This window comes from Mercenaria mercenaria, chromosome 2 (assembly GCF_021730395.1).
Source record: "Mercenaria mercenaria strain notata chromosome 2, MADL_Memer_1, whole genome shotgun sequence".
NCBI lineage: Eukaryota > Metazoa > Mollusca > Bivalvia > Venerida > Veneridae > Mercenaria > Mercenaria mercenaria.
The window spans coordinates 117,853,591-117,876,822 of NC_069362.1; the positions used below are offsets into that span (position 1 = coordinate 117,853,591).

At 34.7% G+C, this 23,232-nt stretch overlaps 1 protein-coding gene across 1 annotated transcript in view; it reads left to right on the forward strand.

Moving 5' to 3' along the window:
• The first annotated feature begins 4,341 nt into the window (after positions 1 to 4,341).
• LOC123562496 (uncharacterized) overlaps positions 4,342 to 23,232 on the forward strand; it is a 79,304-nt gene continuing 60,413 nt past the window's right edge. Inside the window, exons 1-11 of the mRNA XM_053537643.1 lie at positions 4,342 to 4,438; positions 11,953 to 12,667; positions 13,117 to 13,235; positions 13,851 to 13,996; positions 15,001 to 15,132; positions 15,536 to 15,646; positions 16,779 to 16,964; positions 18,598 to 18,723; positions 20,071 to 20,242; positions 21,077 to 21,217; positions 22,191 to 22,305. Coding sequence (XP_053393618.1) covers positions 11,970 to 12,667; positions 13,117 to 13,235; positions 13,851 to 13,996; positions 15,001 to 15,132; positions 15,536 to 15,646; positions 16,779 to 16,964; positions 18,598 to 18,723; positions 20,071 to 20,242; positions 21,077 to 21,217; positions 22,191 to 22,305 — 1,946 coding nt within the window. The 5' untranslated portion in view covers positions 4,342 to 4,438; positions 11,953 to 11,969. The remainder of the gene's footprint in view (positions 4,439 to 11,952; positions 12,668 to 13,116; positions 13,236 to 13,850; positions 13,997 to 15,000; positions 15,133 to 15,535; positions 15,647 to 16,778; positions 16,965 to 18,597; positions 18,724 to 20,070; positions 20,243 to 21,076; positions 21,218 to 22,190; positions 22,306 to 23,232) is intronic.

Sequence of the window (23,232 nt, forward strand, 5' to 3'; positions counted from 1 at the left end):
AATCGATCCCGGTACCTCTTTACATCTAATGCGAACACTCTTTTTCGTCATTATAAAAGTTAACTCATATGGCATGATAATGTGAGGGCACCTATAAACTCTACCTTACTACATATACAGCCTTCTACTTTAGAATTCAAGCTCGAATTCTCGGAGTTTGACATTCTGTGAGGCGTTCCAAGGTGTCTATTTATATCTATTTGTGAGATATTTACATTTGGCACCAATGTAACAGACTGAAAATTATTGCAGCCCAGATAAGGAAATGAACCTGGTTCCTTTACACATAAAGCAGATACTGTACCACGTGACAATAAAAGCTAACTCATTTAGAAAGGCAGTTGAGCAAACACAACTGGTCCATCGGTACCACTGGCTGACTACGAAACCATGGATCGTGACTTCGAGGCCCCGCTCCTCTAACTAATCACTAACACTGGGATAAAACTTAATTGTGTGGGTGCTTTACACCAGGCACGTAAAAACAACCAATGAATTCTGGAATTGGAACGTCTTCTGTATCTATCCTCCCAATAACAGTACTAGCAGACTTCTTGAGGAATTGCCAATAGTCTGGTAACCGTTGGCGACAATAAGTTTCAAGATTAAGTCGAAGCTCGTTAAGAGCATTTGACAACAACAAAATAATCAGCAGCAAAATAATAAGAATGGCAAAATTACATTGAATGAATATGAGTGGAGGAATGATATTTATGTGTGATAATACATATATTATATAAATGGAAAATGAGAATATACATATCAGTTATCAATACTGCTCTGTCATTACTATTGATCAGTAGTGAAATTTTTACAGTAACCGGATTTTTATGATGTAATATATATATAATATATATATTGGATATACAATAGCTATGTATATTTGGGTAACTGGGGCACTTAAAGAAACACTGTTGTAATATTGTAGAAAGAAAAATGTAAACTTGATTTATTGATATGTCACTATGCTCAACCTATACCATATATGACGAATATGAACTTTACAAAAACCTGATAACTTGTGTTTCACCATGAATTAATTAAACATTCGTCAAGTGTCACAAATTACCAAGCTGGGGTAACTTGTGACATTTTGGTTGTATTAATATTTCATATATCACAATCGCATTTAAAGGTGGTCAATCACATTTAAACAACATTTAATGACATTTTTTACTTTTTGTATATTCTGGTAGAGAATTATTTAAGGAACAAAAAGACCGATTACATAGAGTTAGATTCCTATTGAAATGTATATTTTATTATTTTTATAAAATTTTGTAATTTTCTCCCCTTTAATATGAAAGTATATAAAAAGGGGGGTATTTCTTTTATTTCGATACAATGTCTAGTTTTACATTTGCTTTGATAGACATATCAACTATGAACAATCTGAACCAAAATTCAAGTTTTAAAAGCGTGTGTAGCTTCTGAATCAATTTATTTCCAATCATCTTGGTTGCGCAACCCAGATAGGCAAAGGGAGGAAATAATAATTTTTTCAAACTTTCGTTTCTAATGAATTCCATCTAAATACATAATTTTTAATGCAAATATTTTTCAAATATATTACAATATGTCTAATATTTATACATTTCCTTAGGCAAAGTATGTTTATCAAATTTATACTTATGATAAAATTACTCTATCTTGGTTGGGCAACCAGGATAGGAAAATGAAAATTTTAAAAATACCTCCAGTGAAAATCTAATTTGTATTAATGTTAAGTGAACATAAATGAGTGTAAATGATCAGATGCTAAAGTTTCGAACAAATCCGTTACATGGCCAAAATCTGATTATCCACCTTTAAGACAAACGAAATCATTCATGTCCACAGATTAACAAAGAATTCAAAATTGAAAATATGGCTCAGTATTAGTTAGAATTTCTGATTGTTTTGTTAAACAAAGATGCACAAAGAAGTCAATAGGTCTGTTTTTTTTTTTATCGAAATAACATCATTATTTGTTTGAATACATGTTTATTATATAAACATATGAAATAAAAAATGTAATACATGCACATGTGAATAACTATAAATATGTAATTTAAACATAACCTTTATATAATACAGTATGTACTTATACATCAGATATTTACACTTGAAACTGTCCAAAATGTGAAACAGTCTTAAAACATACTTAATTTATTTTCTATCAGATATTAACGGGACAATTAAACATTTGTTGTTGTTTTTTTTAAAAAAAAAAAGAAATAAGCACCATAATTGGATTTTTGCATACATGAAGAATCTGGAGGGTGTGGGAGCGATGAAGGCAAAATATTTCAAAAAGTTTAATCCGATACTATATTTATACAAAAACCTGCTTATCGAAATTAGATATCATTTTTACTGGAGACAAATAAGCAAAAATTAGACGACAATTTTTACTGACAGTTTCGCTAGACAGCAACATAACGAAAATATTTTAATGCACCATCTGAGAAAAAAATATATTTTTACATTATATATATAGTTATATACAGTGTGTATCTTTTATATTTTTTATTTTTTATTTAATCACTAATACTCGCAACTAAGGAATCGTTCCTTAAAATATTTCTCAGCTTTTCTTTCGGCAGAAAACTTTGATATGATGGACTGTGTTATTGAATGTTCTTTTACAACAGATGATCTATTTAGGGGACGTAACCCATATTTCTCCAATTTACTGAAAAAATGTGAAGTGTTCCAGTTACCCCATTGTCCCAGTTACCCTTAAATTTACCCTAATGTTGTCTATTTATGTAACACCAAGTTTAAATAGTATTTGTATCTGTATCTGTACTTCTTTAAATATTTTCTTCTTTTCACTATAAACTAATAACACATAAAAAGTTAGGTATTTGACAATCTTGAGAATGGCCAACAGACTGACGTCATCGTCATGGACTTCAGTAAAGCATTTGAAAAGGTTGACCACCATAAATTGATTCATAAGCTCGATACCCTGGGAGTCCACCCATTAGCAACCCAGTGGATCAAGTCATTTCTCAAGGACCGTTCCCAGAGAGTAGTTGTGGATGGCTTCTCCTCAGATGAACTTCCTGTTCTTTCCGGGGTTCCATAAGGATCAGTCATTGGCCCTGTCTCTTTCTAGCCTACATGAATGACCTCCCAGAGTCCATCAAAAGTAAGTCACGACTTTTTGCAGATGACACTAGTGTCTATCTGACGGTTAAATCCTCGCTTGATTCTCAGTCCCTACAGATTGATCTTCATTCCCTAGAAGCCTGGGAAAAGGACTGGTCAATGGAGTTCAATCCAGATAAGCGTGAGGTGTTGAGGATAACTCGAAAGAAAAACCTATCATCTACAATTATACACACCATAGTATATTACTAAAAACAACAGAAGCTGCTAAATACTTGGGCGTTACACTAAGTAAAGATCTCAGCTGGTCAAAACACATTGATAACATCACATCGAAAGCAAATAATTCACTTAGATTCATCAAAAGAAATGTCAAAACAAACAACAGAAATGTAAAAGAAACAGCTTACAACACCTATGTCCACCCACAGCTTGAATACTGTTCCACTATATGGCACCTTTGGCAAAAATCCCTCACATACAAATTGAACGAGTACAACGATCTGCAGCTCGATACGTATGTAACAACTATGGTCAAACAAGCAGTGTCACCCAAATGCTTAATGATCTCAACTGGCAATCCCTTGAATAACGCCGCATTAAAAATTACCTTATTATATTTAAAAAAAAAGGTACAGTCCTATTGCAGTTGACCATAACCACCTCACACCTATAAGGAACCTGAACTACTTGATCTCACAATCTCACACGCAATACCATTCAAACTCCTTTTTTTTCCAAGAACAACTGGTTCCTGGAATGGTCTCCCCCTACATATATAGTCCAGTCCCAGTTTGATTCTATTCACCGAGAGGCTGGCAACTGTAACTTTCTAATCTATATCTATTTTTTTTATCTTGGTAATTGTAGTTCTTTTTAACTTTGCACCTAATGAGCTTGTTCATCTTTTAACAGTCTGTCCCAGATAAAGCGCCTCCCAGTTATAATCAGAATTGATTGTTGGGCAGTACACATTAGATGTAGATGTAGATGTAGAAGATGATGAAAATCACTTAAAGTAATTGTAAATCAGCTTACAAACAAACAAGGCAACATACTCAAACCTTCCACACAAACCTAACCATATAGTCTGAACATCATTTTTCCAGTTCTGAACAGATCGATCGCGAAGTTTAATATTAAGAAGTGTCTGAAACTCACAGGAACAACCGATAGACAAGCTGAAATGTATCTTTTTAGTAATTATATGTGGTTAGATATCTTTGGGGTAAAAAGATTCTTTGCGTTCCATAGTGGTTTTATCGGATACATTCGGATATTATCATTGAACAAAGGATGGCGGCAATTCAGCGTTTTGTTTTGTCATTAGTTTAGTGTTTGGGTACGTTATATATATTCATTGAACAGGAACATTATAGCCTGACAACCTTTTTCTGTCACATTTCTCTTCAAATGCAGCCGATATCTTTTCAGACGATTCATAATTTTGAAAAAAAATAATGTCAAAAAAACAACACAAAAAAAGAAATTATCCTGTTTTCTCATATTCTCGGGGGCCTAAGGGGTTGTTTTTATTCCCAGTAACAGATTAACCATTTCATAAACAGCGTTTGGGTGTTATTTTGTAGAAAATTCACTTGTCTTTCAGATGGAGTCATAAAATGTTACTGAAATTATCCCATTTATGCCTCTTTCTCGTAATTCCGAGCCTTCTCATTGATCCGAGCCTTTGGAAAATTTGCACTTGCAGCTATTTCCTGTTTCTAAATTTTATGTATGTTGTAAAAAATCATATGACAGATAAACAAAAGTAAAAAGAAAATAGTATTACTTGCATTAAAATAGAAATATACACAACAGAAAATTTCGGCACAAAATTTGCTTATCTAAAATCATTGGGGTAATATATAACCTTCTTACAGAAAACAGAAAGCACTTATTTTAAAACTTTTTGTCCGCTAACACAGTAATATATCTGTTCTTAATTTTAACAAAGAACTTTTTCAAAAAAGCCTTAATTTTTCAGAGCCAGTACAAATGATTGCAAGTCTCGGTTTTAACGAGAAAGAATTTGGCTGTTTCAGAGGGTTAGGGTCATCATGTGAAAGCCTAGATTATTCATTTACAAAAATCATTAGAATTTTTCTTCATGGGGATTTTATAAGTTTAGATGTTGGAGTACCAAACTATAGCAAAAACTTTTTTGAAACTTAAATCTTCTACTGACCAGCACTGAAAAACCGGCTTAGGGGCTCGGAATAACGAGAAAAGGGCATAATTATTTTGTTACTGTATTTGATACCACCCTGATATCTGTGACTGTGCAGCTAATATGAATTAAGGCATTGCGTAGCATGGGGATTTACCTTTTATATTTTATTTACAAAAAAAATATTCAACACTCGAAAGAAAGTGAAACTTTGCTCTAACTAGTTTACATTAAGTGTCATCTTACCTCTTACAGCAAATATCATACTTTGCAAAATTTACAGGAAGCCGTGACGGTGATGTCATTCACCACATTCTCGCACAGGCTTTTGGATTTTTGCATGGGTGAAAGTTTTCCGTATTATGACGGAATTCCGTATTTTGGACCTTCTCAAAGGTCATTTTTCCAATTCGTGTAAATCCGATGAGATTTTCGGGGGTGGGGGGGGGGGGGAGGTTATCAAGTAAACTTGTCCCGTAGTCATTGTTCCAGTGCGGTTGTCTATCAATGGCAAAATAATGGCATTCATATTTTCCAGGATGCTAAAAATAGCGCTGATTGCAACACTTGCATCCTCCTTTTCCGTTAGGAATACCGTATGTAACATTATTCTATAGCCGAAAATAACCGAACGCTGGCGATTATTCATCCAAAAATAGACTGAAGATCGGTTATTTCCGCGGATAAGAGTGAAGATTCTATTTGAAATTTCCGTGTGTAACCGTTTGTAACCGATGGTTAACGAATCATTTCAGCGCGCGTGATACTTTATGACCTTTTACGACAACCAAAAACCTGTTGATTACTGCTAATCGGAGGCAAAAATTTCGATTGTTCACAATATTGAAGAAAATGACCGATCTGACCATCATGAAGTTTCTACCAACGGATTAAAACACCAAGGAGATTGAGAAACAAGCCAAGAACAAAATTTAACGGCGATGGCAGTTGTCCGAGTTCGATTCTGAGAGGTTGAAATGGTCTGATAGTGAGACCTAGAAGGCTAGATAGATATTTGATGTGTTGCATATAGCATAAACGATTAATTACAAATCCAACGGAAAGAAAGGTATCAGACTTCACTGCGAGGACGGCAAACACCAGAAAAAAAACACTCTAGTTGTGAAAACTGAGGTGAGATGATTTTTCATTATCTGTTTATAAATGCTTAATCTATATGGAAGAGGTACTAAATCTCACAAGCATCCATGACAAGTATGCCTCAAATTCAAATGGTATTAAACATACTCCAAAATACTGAAACACAGTCTTTAACAGTGTTACCTGAACTTCATACATTATTGTATCCTTAATTCAGGCAATTTTGGCATGGATTTGACCCCACCCTCTTCCTTTCTTCTGTCTTCTCCTTGCTTTACTGGCCATATACACTGTTGCTTGCTGGGACTGGTCTGTTAATTCTGAGTAAATATTAGTTTAGCTTGCCCTGAACTTATGAGCCCAGCAGCAAAGTGTCAATTTAAACCAAAGAAGCCAATTTCTTAGGGGAACCCATGCCCATTTTTTTTTTAATATATAATTTATATATATATATATGTCTAAATTTGGGACTGTTCTTTGTCTTTTATGGCTCTTCTGTATAGTTTTTTATGTCATTTAATACTTGGTCCATTTGTTTACTTTCAGGTTCTGCCGGGTTCTTCTAATGGTACTAAGAACACTGAATCTATGCAAGACAGGGTGGATAAACAACATGCCATAACCAGTGGCACATACGTAAACACACACAGCATTGCCAAAAGTTAGAAGGATGACCTAAAGAAAAATCTTAAAGGACAGATCTTATCACTGTATATCAATGAAGCAACAAACAATAACAATGATAAGAATTTGAATGTAATTGCATTGTATATTGTGAAATAGTGTGGAAATAATAAAATTACAAATTAATTTTTGAAAAAAAAGGTCTTGAATTGTTGTTTGCAGAAGTCTTCAAAACTGAAATACAGAGGACTCTACTTATCAGGAAAAGCTTTGTACAGTACTTGGAAATTGCTGTATTTCAGGAGCTTCCGGGGGCCGCTGGCCCCCTGGACCCCTAGCCAGGGCTTTGCCCTGGCCCCACCGGGGGCCCTATCGGCCCCCTGGCCCCCAGATATTTCTTTCAGTATTTTCAGTTTTTCCAACTTTCACCCATGTTTTTGTTTGTTTGTTTGTACTCCACGCAGAAACTTGACGGTCTTTACACTCCCTTACTGTTTTAAAAGTGTTTTTCAGTTGCAATTTGCATGAACAGTTTTCATTACGGAAAAGAAGTAAACGAATCATGTTGGCGCGGTTTACGAATTTCTGTGACTTATTCGAGGTGTTCGGATGTTCATGCAGACAACCAGTCTGCGACGTGTACATAAACCGGAACTGGAAAACATCGAAAAAATTGCCTCAGTATATGCAAACAACAAAGACGAATAACTATACTGACGTTACAGTCTCGGGGATTTTCATCCCCTATTAAAGTTGTTTGCAAAACATTAAATGATGAAAAGCATGAGAAAAATCCGCAGCTAAATTAAGCTTTGCAATATCCTGTTGAATATTAACTGCCTAGTTGATATACCGTTGCCATCTAGTCGAAATAATAGGATGTTTCGGGACAGCGTGATAACTTTGACTGTCGCCATCCTGTCATGTCAAAACTAATTCTGCATATTTCTGTTAGGAAATCCCCAATGAAATATTTGCAGTTCTTGGGTTATTAAAAATGATAATGTATCAATATTGAATGTTTGCCATTACTATAAGGAAGCCAATGCTTGATCTTTAAAAAGAAAATTTTTTTTTTTTCTACCAGCTGGAAATCTTTCTTGCATTACTTTTGAGTGATGGATAATATTCAGCAATCAAATGAAGTTCTGTATTCAGTGCGAACAAAGCATTTCCTGTGAGCACCTGTCCGCTAGGGTGCGCTTTTCATAAAATAAAAGCAAAATTGCAATTATTTCCATAAGTTCATAACACAACTTTTTAAAAATAAAGACACCTAAATGAATATAGAGATAGTAACTCAAATATGAAATTAAAAAAAAAGCGGCCCCATGACGTCGACGAAGGTTTTTCAGCTAATCACTTTGCCTCATTCGGCACACTTTTGTTAGATTGGCCTAAACATTGCCGTAAGGTTAGCTACGCGCTCACTACTAAAGATTTACTTTTAATCGTCTCGAATAAATCGCTGCATTATTCAGCCAATAAAACGAAAGTTTGCCAAAATCAATAATGGCGACTATCGGAACTTTGAACAACTTTTTCGCTGGATTTTCAGAATTAAATCAGTTTTGAAATACTTACAATTTTCATATTTTAGTATTCAAATATTTTTTAAATGAATAACTGTTTTAAATGACATTTATTTTCAAAAGCGGCAGTGTGATGGTTCGAAACTTTAAGAAAAACGGTAGTTGAACGTTCATAATAAATTAACCTATTTCATTTTGAAATAATTGTCAAAATTTATTAATGAATTGCTTGTTTTATAAGCTTTCCATTCATCAAAAAGAATTAAAGTTTAGGCCGTTAGAAAAATATCACTTTTTACAAAATACCATGGACATTCGGCGAACAATGTTTTATCATTTCTAAAAATATAATATCAGTGGATTTGTATACAAACACGATCTCATTAGTTTTATCAACTGAAAAATCAGTAATCTATTCGAGATTTTTTAGCCTATTAGTATTTACTCATCATAATTTTTGTGAATGAGTAAAATGGTAAAATCTGAAATTGACTATGAGTAATTTTACTCCTGAAAATTTGTAAATGTGAAAAAAACAACAAATCACTTTTATAACATATTTATTGGTTGTAACACCCATGAATTTGTTTGCAGTTCAGTTTCAATTCAGCATTCCAGCTTTTGCTTCTTTTTTCTCTCAGTTGGCTTGCTTTGGCTTCAGTGTCACTCGCTACCAAATCCAATACTTTCAGCTATGTTTTGGGGATCATTTTGGTTGGTTAAAGAATGCCTCGTGTTTGTTCACTTTTTACATTCTTAGAAAGAGACATTTTTGTTGTTTACTCTGCATCAGAAGTTGATATTTTAAATTGACACCGCTTTAAAATACACTACCGTACCATCAATATATATTTCCCAACTATTTGATTTACGCACGCATTGAGTGTATAATATAGTTGTGTGGAATTCCTATGTCTGACTTGTCCGACTCGGGACTTTTTGACTGCGGACAAGTAAATTTTCGCATTCCGTTGGTCCGCGGACAAGCACAAATTTTCTGGTTTGAAATGAAAAAAGGAAAGAATAATTTAGGAACGCTGAACAGTACTTCAAATTTATGGAGTTTATAACAGAATTTGATGTATGAAACTGATGTTTCACCCGCCAAGGGCCTCTCGATTTCTCCAGTTTTGGGAAAACCATACAGCTCTTTCTCTGCATTCTGATTGGTTCCCTGTCATGATCTCGCGTGATTTTTGCACACGGTAACACGTTGAATAGAAACCGGAAACGTAAACAATTATCACAATGTTTTGGACAAATTTGTTCAACGGTTACAACTTCGTCTGCCAACAAAAATTGAAGTAAATAGTCAAAGCACAAAGAGCTCGCTAGTACGAGTCATGAAGTTTCATGTTTGTTTTTCTAACAGTCAGAAAGTGGCATGATGAACAGTCTTTAGGTATTTCTGTTGAATGTTTGACGGCCTCACGGACGAACACAAGCTAAAGTGTCGAAAGCTTATTTTTTGAAACAGCTACAGTATTACACTTTGTTATGTTCGCTTTTGTTACTTTTGTAGATTATTGTCCAGAATAAAGAATAATTTGCATGCTGAAATGTTGAAAATCCGGGCAAGTAAGTTTTGACTGCGGACAAGTAGATTTTTAAGTCTCATTTGTCCATGGACAAGTGAAAAATATTGGGATTCCCACACCCCTTTTTATAGAGTATCATTCAATGCGTGTGTACGTTCAATGTGGGAGAATAAATGCCGACCGTGCTCTGTTACGTACAACATCCAGACAATTCAGATTTTGTTTACGCTAGTAAAAGTCATTGCGTGCGTTTTCTGTAATTTCATATACGTTCTTAAAAATGATCAGACATGCCTATATGCATTATTTCAAAGCGTAATTTACGCTGATACGCATCTTATCTGGAGCCCGGAGTTTTTAGCCAGATATATGTTGCTACTTTTCACACTTATTAATATCATTTCTAACTAATGTAACTATATTGCAGCAGTAACCTTCCTTAAAGGAACTATAATATATCTTGAAAGAGATTTCATATCTAGTTGTGTCAAACAACCTATTATCAGGGGAATTTTCTTCTGAGAAAGGGGAAAAAACATATTATTTTATGAGGGGAATGGGGCCCATATTCGGCCCCAAAAATGGCGAAACGGGTGCCCTGCTTATAGGAAGTGTCAAGCCGTATGGTAACCAGACACCTAGTCTGCGTTCTAGCCGTCCAGTAATCCACCTTGAAGAGCACATGGTCTGAGTCACTAAGTTCAAAGCGAAGGCCAAATATCAAATGGCCTAAATTTTTGTCCAATCATCATAATGTTCTATTGTAGAGTGCACAGTCTAGGAAAACAACTTGTCTTTTATATCTTGTCAGTTTTCATGACATTTATTAGGGATGGGAATGAATATTCGGATATTCGAAAATTGGCCGAATATTTGAATATGAAAATCAAATTCGAATATTCGTAAATTATAGTATTATACTATATTAAGTATAGTTTATTTGGAATATTTCAGAATAAAACCGTTTGTTCTGTCGTGTTTGTTTATCGTATATCAAAAGATGTCCAATTAAAAAGAAAAAGGCTATGCATAATTGGCAGGGGCTACCGTTACGGATTAACAGTTTGCAACAGGTGTAAATGTGATATATGTCAAAAATGGTCCAATTAACAAGAAAATTGCAATGCATAATTGACAGCGAGGGGTTATCGTTACGGATTAACAGTTTGCACCAGGCGTAAATTGTGTATCTTTTTATCTTTTGTTCCTTTTATAATGGCGCCTGTTTTATGTAACAAATTTTAGATTTTTTTTTTCAAAAATAATACCAATCTTGTAGATATTGGCGATCTCTTTGGAAAATTTTGTTTAACATTTCATACCGTCCACTGAAATGGTTTTCATCCACAGCGCCCGGGCAATCGGCCGTATTTGAAATAAATTTTGAAGTAGTTTATAATAAAATCAAGAAATAATATGTGATCATGTTGAAGAGGTTTAGTCTGCCTTCATTAAGTTTGTCTGCTTTTTACTGGCCGATTGAAAAATTTTTAAATGGCGGCAGTAATACAACAGCCCGACACGTGCTTGAATTGGACAGCATGCTATTTTTAGATAACGTTGCGCAGGTCTAAATTTTAATCGATTTGAATGTTTCTTCTAAAAATCTGAATAAGTTAAATATGTTCATGATTATACTCACAGAGTTGTGAAATAAAACACTATAGGATTGGCAGGTCTAACTAAGTATGGTCAGGTTACCCGAAACAAACATGTTTAGGCCATTTAAACAGCGGAATATATTGTGTATATGCCAATCAATTAATAAAGATTTAAAAATTCCATTAAAACATGCCGAATATTCGAATATATTCGAATACGGCAAACCGAATATTCGAATATTGATTTCAGTATTCGTTCCCATCCCTAACATTTATTTACATATTTTCAGACTGATTGAGATGAAGGATGTCGGGAATAGGCAGTCAGCAGGGTGAGCTCAACACAAAACATGAGGTACACATACCTGCCACTGACAAAATGCACACAGAACAAACATGTTCTCAACTGGTAGCAAGGGGCACTGAAAATATCTCTGAGAGAAAGAAGGTGTATAAGTCAATATTTGGACCAGATGCTTCCTCTGAGTCCTCAGACACTGAAGTATCAAGTTACACTTCTGAACCAGAAGCAAATGAAATACCTGTTGGTGGAAACAGCTCTCCAGTGAAAACTGATGTGACAAAGATAAACAGCAATTGTCATGTCAAAGAAGATGAGATCGTTGGAGTTCATGATGATATGCAAATTGATCTGAATGTGAGAACAGGTAGCCACATGCTTACTGATGGGATCACGGGGACTGGTAATGATATGCAGATTGATCAGGTCACAGGAGATACTAAAACACAAGACACATGTTTAAGTAATACTGATAAAAAAGGCGAAAACATGAATAGTTTAGAACAGGAATTCTTCTCTGTGGAAGAGAAAGCAGCACTGTCACATTTAAATAATTTAGCGGAGCAGCTTGATAAAGCAAGGGTTGATATTGAGGGGAATATGGGTACACAATTATACACAGGCCCATATGGTAGAATTCACTCGCCTTTCAAGAAGTTTTCATCTTTCCAAGGTTTTCCATGTGGTGTGAAAAGGAGTCCAAGGTACCAGTGCACATTTATTTTACAATATTTTAATTCAACACAATTGTTTCTGCAGTTTTTGTTATCCTCTTTCGAATTGAATTTTTTCAAGTTCCATCTTTTATAAAATTCTCTAGTGCAGGTTGTTCCAGGCGGCCAATTCTGGAGTGATTAAAAAGTCTGTACATTTCACCTTAACTGAGCTATACAAATTCAGTATTAAAGAGTATTAGAAGTTTTCTCTTTCACTGTGTTCCTTAAATAATTATACATAATTGACTGTTTTGATTAAGTACAGCTGAGTAATCTAATAGATGTGTGATACTGTTCATCTTCCGCAAATTTGGTCTGTATTTTCTGACTACCTGTCTAGCTGCTACTTTTAATTCAGATTTGCTTATAATGAGCATTTATATGTGTAATATTGAATTAGAGCTGTGTGACAGGTTTATTACTGATCTTGTTTTCAGAAAACTGGCCGGTCCAGCTGCAAAGAGAACAAAACTGTTCCATGAAGATTTTGGTGAGTCAAGCAGTAGCGAAGCTTCTCCGACACCTAGAGAAAAACCTGCGGGTGAAACAAAAGAAGGTAAGGAACTGATGCATAGAGAAATCTTGCAATTGTCATATGGAACTCTTTTATATATACCCTATTAATTTATGGCTCAAAATATTATGCCAGTTACTGGTACATTTTGATTATATGGGCAAATAGAGAACAGAAGCGAATCTAACAAGAATAATTTCTTAAAATGTAAATGACTACAAAACAAGTCATCTTGACAAAATGAATGTTTTTTTATTGAATTGTGAACAAAAAAAAAAAAAACAGATGAGAAAAATGTCAAAAAGTGTATTAAGTAAAGTATCAAGTCACTGGTACAAAGAAAAACCCAGCTGTTTTCTAGGCTAGTCATACTCTGGTGTTACTGTACATAAATAAATGGGTTTGATGAGTTGAATACTGTAAAATGGATATTTTCATGAGACAAAAAGTGCAAACTGCCAATGCCAGATGTTTTGCAAGTGCAAATATCTGCGTGTTGCCAAAAATTGAAGTGCCAAAGTCAAATTTGTTTATCTTTACTTTACTATACAGACACGTCTTGGCGAACATTGAAATTTAGCCTGGCTGATATTTTCAAAAAGTTTTTGAATTTGTTAAATTCGCCAGTATTTCCGGCAAACTTTTCCATTTATACAGAGAATGGAGGGAGTGGAGATGACAGTTCAGATGATGATAAGTGGGAAATCATTGAAGAGGAACCAGTTCCAGAGATTGATCAAGCTCTGGAGAGTAAATCTTCCAAGTTCAGCCTCTCCGTCATCAATGTTAAATCTATTATACATGTAAGACTTTACATATACTTACTACCCCCCTGTAATACAGAGTATTTTGTTTACAAAAATGTTAGCGGCTCTAGGCTGTAATACACATTTCAGCAGTTCAGATCCTTTGTTGCATTGTCGAGTTCACATTTGAGATCAAATGCATACTGTAAGATAGTGTTATGGATCTGCATCCACATGTCCATAAAGTTTTGCCTGCAAGCAAGTTTCTCATAAACTACTAAGTCATGCTATCAAACTTCACATGTCTCGTCCCATTAATGCAAAAAGATACCAAGTGCTGATTATTTAAGAAGATTATGGTACCTTTTGCATAAATGGGACAGATTATTAACATTTAGCCTGCTGGCGGCAAGTCATTCTGCCAATGCGACCAGTGCAGACCAAGATCAGCCTGCATATCTGTGCAGTCTGATCATGGTCTGAACTGTTCGCTATTTTCATTAAACACCCTTTTGAATAATATGAAATTGAATGATGGACCAGTTGATAAATTTAGCACAGTAAGGGTTAATTATCATGAGATGACCCCATGGGACAAGTTACATAGTTTTGCATGTAAGCAGGTTTTTCAAAAACTACTTGACTGAATGCTTTCAACCCCATCATAAGTCTTTAGCATTATAAGATGATCTGATAGAGCAGGTGTCATACCTCTTAATTACAGTTTACAAAATTATGCTACGTTCACAACTAAGAAAATTTTGATAAAAAGCTTTTGTATGTTAGCTAGTAGAATGATCTCAAATAGTGGAGGGCATTGTCATAAGACAGCTTTTTTTTTATATAAAATCCACATAGCACCATAATTTTCAGTATGTTTCTCTATAATTACAGAATATCGACTTCATCGTACTATTTCTTAACCTTTAGCCTGCTGCCGGCAAGTGATTCTGCTTTTGCAACCAGTGCAGAGCAAGGTCAGCCTGCACATCCATGCAGGCTGATCATGAACATTTCTTCTTTAGGAGGGTACTTTATACTGTTTGTTCTTGTATTTATAGAAAATCATCACAAACGAGAGTGTAGTTGAGATGGTACGGAAGGCGGTACAGGAAGAGATGGATGAACATGAGCACAGGTTTGAGCCAAAGATGACCCGTTCTAAACTGAAAGAGTTTGAGGTGCAAGGACAGGTAAACATGATCATCTGAAGAAGTATGGTTGTTGAAACAATATTATTATGTAACTAAACACTCATGTTTTCATGACACAATCCAGCCAAGGGAGATAATTATGATTTGCAGTTACTCTGATGGTAAATAACACATGAAAAGTCTTTAGAAACACATGCTAATGAAATCTCAAGCTGTTATATTTTTATAAGCTCGAGTATACACTCTTGTTTACAATTACATTTGAGCTTATTAGGAGTTACATACCAAGAAAATGTATAGCTATTTATCATAAAACTGAATGTAATATGCTAGATTCCAGTAGATGCATGTCTAATCATCCTCTTTTCAAGAAAAGAAATAAAAAAAAAAAAAAACCTTGCAGTCATTTGAATAGCTTTGTTCACTAATTGTATTCAAATAGGTTCCTTTAAACTGGGGTCTATCACCAAGAAAGAAGCGGGAGTCTCCTAACTTCCTAGAGATGGAATTACCCGAGGATGAAGAGGATGATGAGGATTTTAATCCAGATAAGGTATTAAACCTTTTGAGCCGCACCATGACAAAATCAACATAGTGGCTTTGCGACCAGCGTGGATCCAGACCAGCCTGCGCATCTGCGCAGTCCGGTCAGGATCCATGCTGTTCGCTGTTTCTCTAATTGCAACAGGCTTTGAAAGCGAACAGCATGGATTCTGACCAGACTGTGTGGATGCACAGGTTGGTCTGGATCTATGCTGGTCGCAAAGCCATTATGTGTGTTTTCTCATGGCGCGGCTCTTTTGTTTTATTTTGTATATATAACCTATGTACATCAACATATTGACCGTTCCATGACAAAACCTGTATTAGTGACAAAAAAATCTAAACTGAGATAACAAAATATCCATGAAGAACACTTTTTAACCTTTCAGAGCTGAATATTTGAAGAAATTATCTTCACTATTTCAAGACTTACAATGCTTTTAAGTAAGTCACTGAAGGCATTTAGAGGAGTGACATAAAGAATATCATTAAAGCAATATATTTAGTTTTCGTGCATGACCTGTATCCTTTGTCATTTATATGACAAATTGTGTGTTTCACTAATTAAACATCATACATTTCACTAGTAAAAAAAACAATTTAAAATGATTCTGTTGAAAAATAACCTAACCAGGTATTTTTGGTTTCATCACAGGCCTTTTATCTATACACCTCCACATTCTCATGAAGGATGTGTGCTTTGGAATTTCGGTTGCCATGACAAGACAAACGACATTTATTTGTAAAATATTGTAGAATTCGATGTGCCTTAGATTACTGACTTAGAATATACTAGTTCTAGTTTTTACATGAACTTAAGAAAAACAGTAATTTTTCAGTATCAAAGTAATTAAGATAGATATTTACAACATTCTTTGTTGTTTGTTTTCTCAGTATGTCAGTAGGTGGGCTCGACTGTGTAACCTGATTTTGCTTGGTAGACCAGTTTCTTCGGATTTGTTCTCCTTTCAGTCATCAGTCAGGCTGGTTGGGAGCCCATCTATTCAATACACATGCGGGACATGCTGAATAGCCCATTAAAAAAATAATGGTGCATTTCGGTAAACAGATCAGGTAATTGGGATAGCCCAGATGAATAGAGCCTGCTTAAGTTTTACAGAATTACTTTTGTATGATTACAGGTTGTACTAGAGAGTGATGAAGACAGTGAGAGTGTATTGTCATCGTGCCTCAGTGACCTCGGCTCACCAATGCCCTCTACACCGCAGTCAATGCCATCCACACCAACAGTTACGCCTTCTCGGGCAGTTAGTACCCCAACTACCGCTGATAATGACACATCTGTAGTTACAGATGAAAACAGCTCAGTAAGTATGTAAACGAATCAAAGACAAGGAAAGGTTAATAAAAATTTGCCATTGTATTTTATTTGTTCGTTTACATTTTTTGGGGAATGATTTATAGTTGAAAGTTGAAACAAGATATCTTGAATTTGCTTATCTCAAAATTCCAGCTATCTCTAAGACATTTTCATGTCCCATCCTGAAAACAGGTGCACATGATATAATTTTTAAGTTGAATTTTGGTTATCTCGAAGTAAAACGCTTGATCCCTTGTAATTCGAGATACTGAGTTTCATCATTAATATTTCTGAAATAAAGCATTTTAATCTCAAGGGCTGTAAAGGCTCTAAACTTGTTGAATCATTCGAATGAAATAAAAAAAATCAACTTTCTCATTTTAAATGGTTGTTCTGTTATCCTTTAAAAGGCCTTAAACAGGGCTTCCTTTAAGCGGCGTCCCGGCGTAAAATACGCCAAAAAGTATGATCTGTACGCCAATACACAATGTCAGAGGCATACAAAGGACTTCCGATATTGTCAAAGGACGACAAAATCAATACACCGTGAGGTAACTTCACTCGATTGACGTGATTAGCTCCGCCCCGTAACTAATCAAAGTGGTTTAACTCTTGATTGACAGCCTCGTAAAAGCTGCCGGCATTGTTTGAGGTGTGAGACTAGTGTGAACGCATCGTGTTTGATAGAGACCCTCTGTAAATGTAAACGGTTATAAATCCAGATCAGTTGACATGTTTAGAAGGCGCTAATTGCCGACAATAAAACATTTCATGCATTTGGCTTGGATTAAGTTGATGAAACAAGCTCCGAAGTCGGAAGACAAAGGAAGTAATTGTGGAAAATTTATCGATAATTTCAGCACAAGAAACCTCAGCAAGTAACTATATTCTTCCAGCAAATGACATTTCACATCAAGTTTAAATTAAAATATTTTTTTCCGATTGGTTGTAAATTTGCTACTTTTTTTGGATTTTCGTAAATGATAAATCCTACTTTCACAGTATTTTTTAGAAAAAAAAAAACAAAAAAAAAAACATTCAATTTGTCTTCTATTTATTTAAAGAACTGATATCTCTGACACATTTTGATGAATAGCCTGAAACAAACACGAGCACATGGCAGCTAAAGGTCGGCAAAATTTTCCTTTATTGATTTTCTTTGATGTGGGATGAAAGTTAACTGGTTGGGTATTGCCAGGTGAATGACGTAATTTGACATAATTCTACTCCAAGTAAAATGTACTTTAGATTTTTTAAAGTGGATTTTCAGTATGTAGCTGAACAACAGTAAGTCTGTTGATTTTAATAAAAATGCTGACTGTTGTTATACATATTATGAAACAATAAAATATTTTTTTTTGTAAAATAAAATGTTTTCTAATCATTCTAGTGGTCCTTTTCTCTAAAATTTAAATTCTATTACTTTACACATTGTTCTGAACCAATTAGATATGATGATGATACTGAAGGTCATTGTACAGAGTGATACTACGTAGGACTCCAAGAAAATTTAAGAGAGACTCCAAAATCTGAATGTTAGACAGTCCTAACTCCATGAAATTGAATCCTAATGGAAGCCCTGCCTTAAAAAATGGAACTTTTTGTGATGTTAAGTAATTTTGGTTGTTTCATTTCTGTAGCAAAGTTTTTTGAGCCCCATGGGACCACCGCTGCAGACGAATGTACCCAAGTCACAGCATAAAGCAAGTGGGCTGGGGAAGAAATACCAGGATGCAATGGAAAGAGATCAACAAAGAACGGAAGAGGTACCTATACATATATAGTTACCTTAAACTGACTGTTACGCTAGGTGTCATAATAATTACAGACATTTTAGAAAACAGCCCATTTATAATTATTATGTATAACTGTGCACTTTTTTATGGCACGGTGCAGTGTGGGTGATTGTAGTTTCAGACTTCATATCACTATCTCTCTCCTCTATAGGTTTGGAACTGAGCTTTGGATGTCACATTCTTTAGTGTGAAGAAGCAATCCAATTGGCTTATGGAAAGTGACCCCAAGGGGCACCATTTGAAGCTAGAATTCTGACCTCAATTTAGTTGTGTGACAAAAACAATCAAAAATTCAATAAACTTGTTGTGACTTGGTTCAGAAATGTGAAATGCTTAGTCTTTTTCTGGAAATTATTGAACAGTCTGCTTCCGTAAGTGGAGTGCCATAATACTGTTCCACCTTAACCCTTACCCTGCTAAATTTCTGTAATTAACTTGTCCTCTTTCAATTTGGACAGTACCATTAATTGTAAAAGGGGGTGCTTACCAAAACGATTCTGACTGATCTACACTGGTCGCAAAGGCAGATTCAGTCGTATCCAACATGATAAGGGTTAAGTGTATTAAGGTCTTTGGTAATTCATCGGGGATGCTTTTAACATTTGTATTAGGTTTATGATAACCAGTGTATAATATAAATGATTTTTTTAGCTGGACTTCTTGAAAATTTGAAAATAGTAGAACTTCTGTTGTTACCCTTGCATGAATATTGATGTTGGCGTCCATGTCAGCAGCACAAGTTTTGGATGTAAGCAAGTTTCTCAAAATCTATTTGCCAAATACTTTGAACGCTTTTCTCCGCAATATGAGTTGACTGCACAGACCAGTTTACATAACTCTAGCTTTTATTTTGTCAAAATTGTGCCCTTTCTTTCAAAACTACTAGGCCACATGCTTCAAAAACTCCACACATGACTTCAGCAGCATTAGGTGACCTCATGTGTCAATTTTTTATATCTGTTATCTTTTATTTTGGCAAAATTATTCCCCGTTTTGAAATAAAAATCTGTTTTACATGTAAGCATGTTTGTCAGGACCTACTTGACTAAATGTTTTCAAATTCTCCACACATCTTTGACTTCATGTTATGACCTCACATTCAAGTTTCATAAATCTGGTTTACATTTTGGCAAAATTATGCTCCTTTTTTCATTTCAGAAACAGTTCTTATTTTAATTTCCATTTTTATTTTAATTGTTTAAGTGACTAATATTAATCAACTAAATAAGGTTGTAAACACTTAGAACTTTCTAATGAAATGTTTTCAGTTTGACCTTTACAGCATATTTCACAGAAAAAAAACAACATTTGTTTCAGGAAGCAGAATTGATAGCCAGCAGAACTCGATCCAAGTACCCATTGAAGGATTGCTCCATACTTGATATTGAGGCAAATTTTGTAGCTCCAGATATTACCCAAGATATGTATGAAACCTGTGACGACTATGACTGGATGGAGTTTCTCTCTCAGCTAGTCACCTTTCCTGACGGTTTGTTGTCTGTTGTTTGAATACTTTAGTTTGATGTTCTAGAATTTATAAGTAACTATTGCTTTTAAAATGATGTTTGTTACTTGTGTATATAATTTCTCATGCAAAATGTGTAATAATATTTTTTCCTTGCAAATTATTACATTTTGGAAACTTTCTTTTTACATTATCACAAAATTAGGTCACAGTTTTGAAATTGCAATTTTTATTTCATTTCTTGTGGGACTCTCCTGTAATGCTAGATGAATTTTGTAGATGTTGAAGTTAAGGTAGTTTGCAATAACATCTATTTTCCACTTACTGACCAAAGAAGAGTTAATCTGGGTTTCACTTTTGACTTTATAGTTCCTTTTCTGACATTTTTATCAGCCCGAAAGGACATATTATGTTATGATACTGGTGTCTGTCTGTCCGTTAGCAATTTTGTGTCCGCTTTGTAACTCTTGAAGCCCTTATAGGGTTTAGGAGAAACTTGACACAAATGTTCACCAAATCGAGACGATGTGCAGAGCACATGCTTCAAGGTCAAGGTCATATGACTTTGTTTCGTGTCTGCTCTGCAACTCGAACTGCTTAAAAGGATTTTAAAGAAGTTTGGCAAAAATGTTCACCACATCAAGACGATGTGTAACACGCGTGTTTCGGATGGCTCCCTTTAAGGTCAAGGTCACACTTAGGGGTCAAAGTTCGTACCTTCAGGCATATATTGCTCCGCATTGCAGTGCTCTTGTTAAAATGATGTAATGGTATCGCTTTGTTTTTTTGCAGAATTGTAAAGAAACTGAGGAAAAATAACTGTGTGAAATATGTTAACCAAACTTTAATGTTTTACAGACACTATTATAAACAATGTAAATACAACCAATGAAGAAGAGGACACAGAAGATGACCCAGAGTATAACTATCAGGCAGAGTTTGATACTTTAGAGTACGATAGGGAAGACTTCAGGGACGACAGAGCTGTCAAAGTATCCAGTATGTACTAAATTGAAATTTCTGTGATTGATTCGGTTGAGGCACCAAAGTTCCCATGGGCTTCAAGTGTTAATACATGTAAAAGTGTAAGGTTGCTATTCTTGCATTGAAAACAGCACTGGAAGATTAAGTATATCTATTTTTATAGGTGTTGACTTTGACAATTCTGGGACAATTTTTATGATTCCCTTTGAAGAAAGATCTGTTGTTTTACCCCAGATCTTTTTTTTTCGGGTGGGTTAGGGGTATCAAAGGTCAAGTTCAATCCGACTAGAGTTATTTAAGAGGGAAAATGATTTCTGTAATTTTAGTAGTATGAGTAATACTAGGGCGATCTGTAACATTTATGTTATTCCATAATGATAATGTTATTTCATAATGATAGTGTTTTTCCTAATGATAGTGTTTTTCCTAATGATAGTGTTTTTCCTAATGATTGTGTTAATTCATTATGGTCATATCATTTTATAATGATAGTGTTTTTCTTAGTGATTGTGTAAATCCATGATGATCGTGTTATTTTATAATGATAGTGTTTTTCTTAGTGATTGTGTAAATCCATGATGATCGTGTTATTTTATAATGATAGTGTTTTTCTTAGTGATTGTGTAAATCCATGATGATCGTGTTACTTTATAACGTTAGTGTTTTTCCTAATGATTGTGTTAATTCATGATGGTCATGTTATTTTATAATGATAGTGTTTTTCTTAGTGATTGTGTAAATCCACGATGATCGTGTTATTTTATAATGATAGTGTTTTTCTTAGTGATTGTGTAAATCCACGATGATCATGTTATTTTATAATGATAGTATTTTTCTTAGTGATTGTGTAAATCCATGATGATCGTGTTATTTTATAACTTTAGTGTTTTTCTTAGTGACTGTGTGAATTCATAATGATCATGTTATTTTATAATAATAGTGTTTTTCTTAGTGATTGTGTAAATTCATAATGATCATGTTATTTCAGAGAGGGAGATGAACGAGCTTTTACATGATGTATTAAGCAGTGATGGTGACAACTGTTATGACAACATTGATGAACAATACAAAATCACAATCAAAACCCAGTCAGAGAAAATTGTGTAAGTGCAGTGAAAATTTTAATAAGTTTTGCAAGGAAGATTTAGTATTGACACGGTTAAGGATGTTCTAATTAAAAATAAATGTATTCAGAGCTGACTGAAACCTACATAATACAGTCAAACCTGATTTATGCAGCCAACAAAAGGAGCGACGCAATCTGGCTGCTTAAGAGAGGTGGCTGCTTATCACAAGTTGATCATAGAACCGAGCTTGCTCAAGGCAATTTGCTGTTTAATACAGGTGGCAGCTCAAGGCAGGTTCATCTCTTTGCATTTCATCTTTCTGATTAGTTCTGTATAATTCTGTATTGTGCAGATATTTAGTTTAGATGGTCATACATTTCTAGTCAGGTTGGTATGGTACAAGTGCCTGTTCATTCTTGAAATAATGCCAGTAGGGACACCTGGGTCTTCCTTCACCATCAAAAGTTGGAATGTCGCCATTCAACTTAAAAATAAAGTTGGACTTAAAAATGAACAAATAGACAGAAGCACACTTTAGGCATTTTGAGCATTTAAGGATTGAGGATTTAGGTGAACCAATGATGATATTTGTGTTTTCTTTACTTCAGTGATTCTTACAGGTAAATTTCTATTGTTTCATCCTCAGTCTTTTATGCTGCCTATAGAATTTTTTGTCTGCTAATGTATCACCTGGAGTGAGTCACAAGCTTAGTAAGCGGTTGCATGGTGAAGTGCTATAAATTTAGTTTGCCGAAAAATGTTTTACCTAAAATGATTTGTGGTGCAGTGCTTAATTTAGAAGAGTTTCAGATAGATAGAGACGTAAAGCAGTTATTCCTCATTCTGCGTTTCTTTATGATAACTACAGCCCCCATTTGTCCTAGCATTCACTGAGTCATCAACAGCTACCTGTTATAAAGGATCAACTTGAATCTTCCCCCCACCCTGCACCCCTGATCAGTT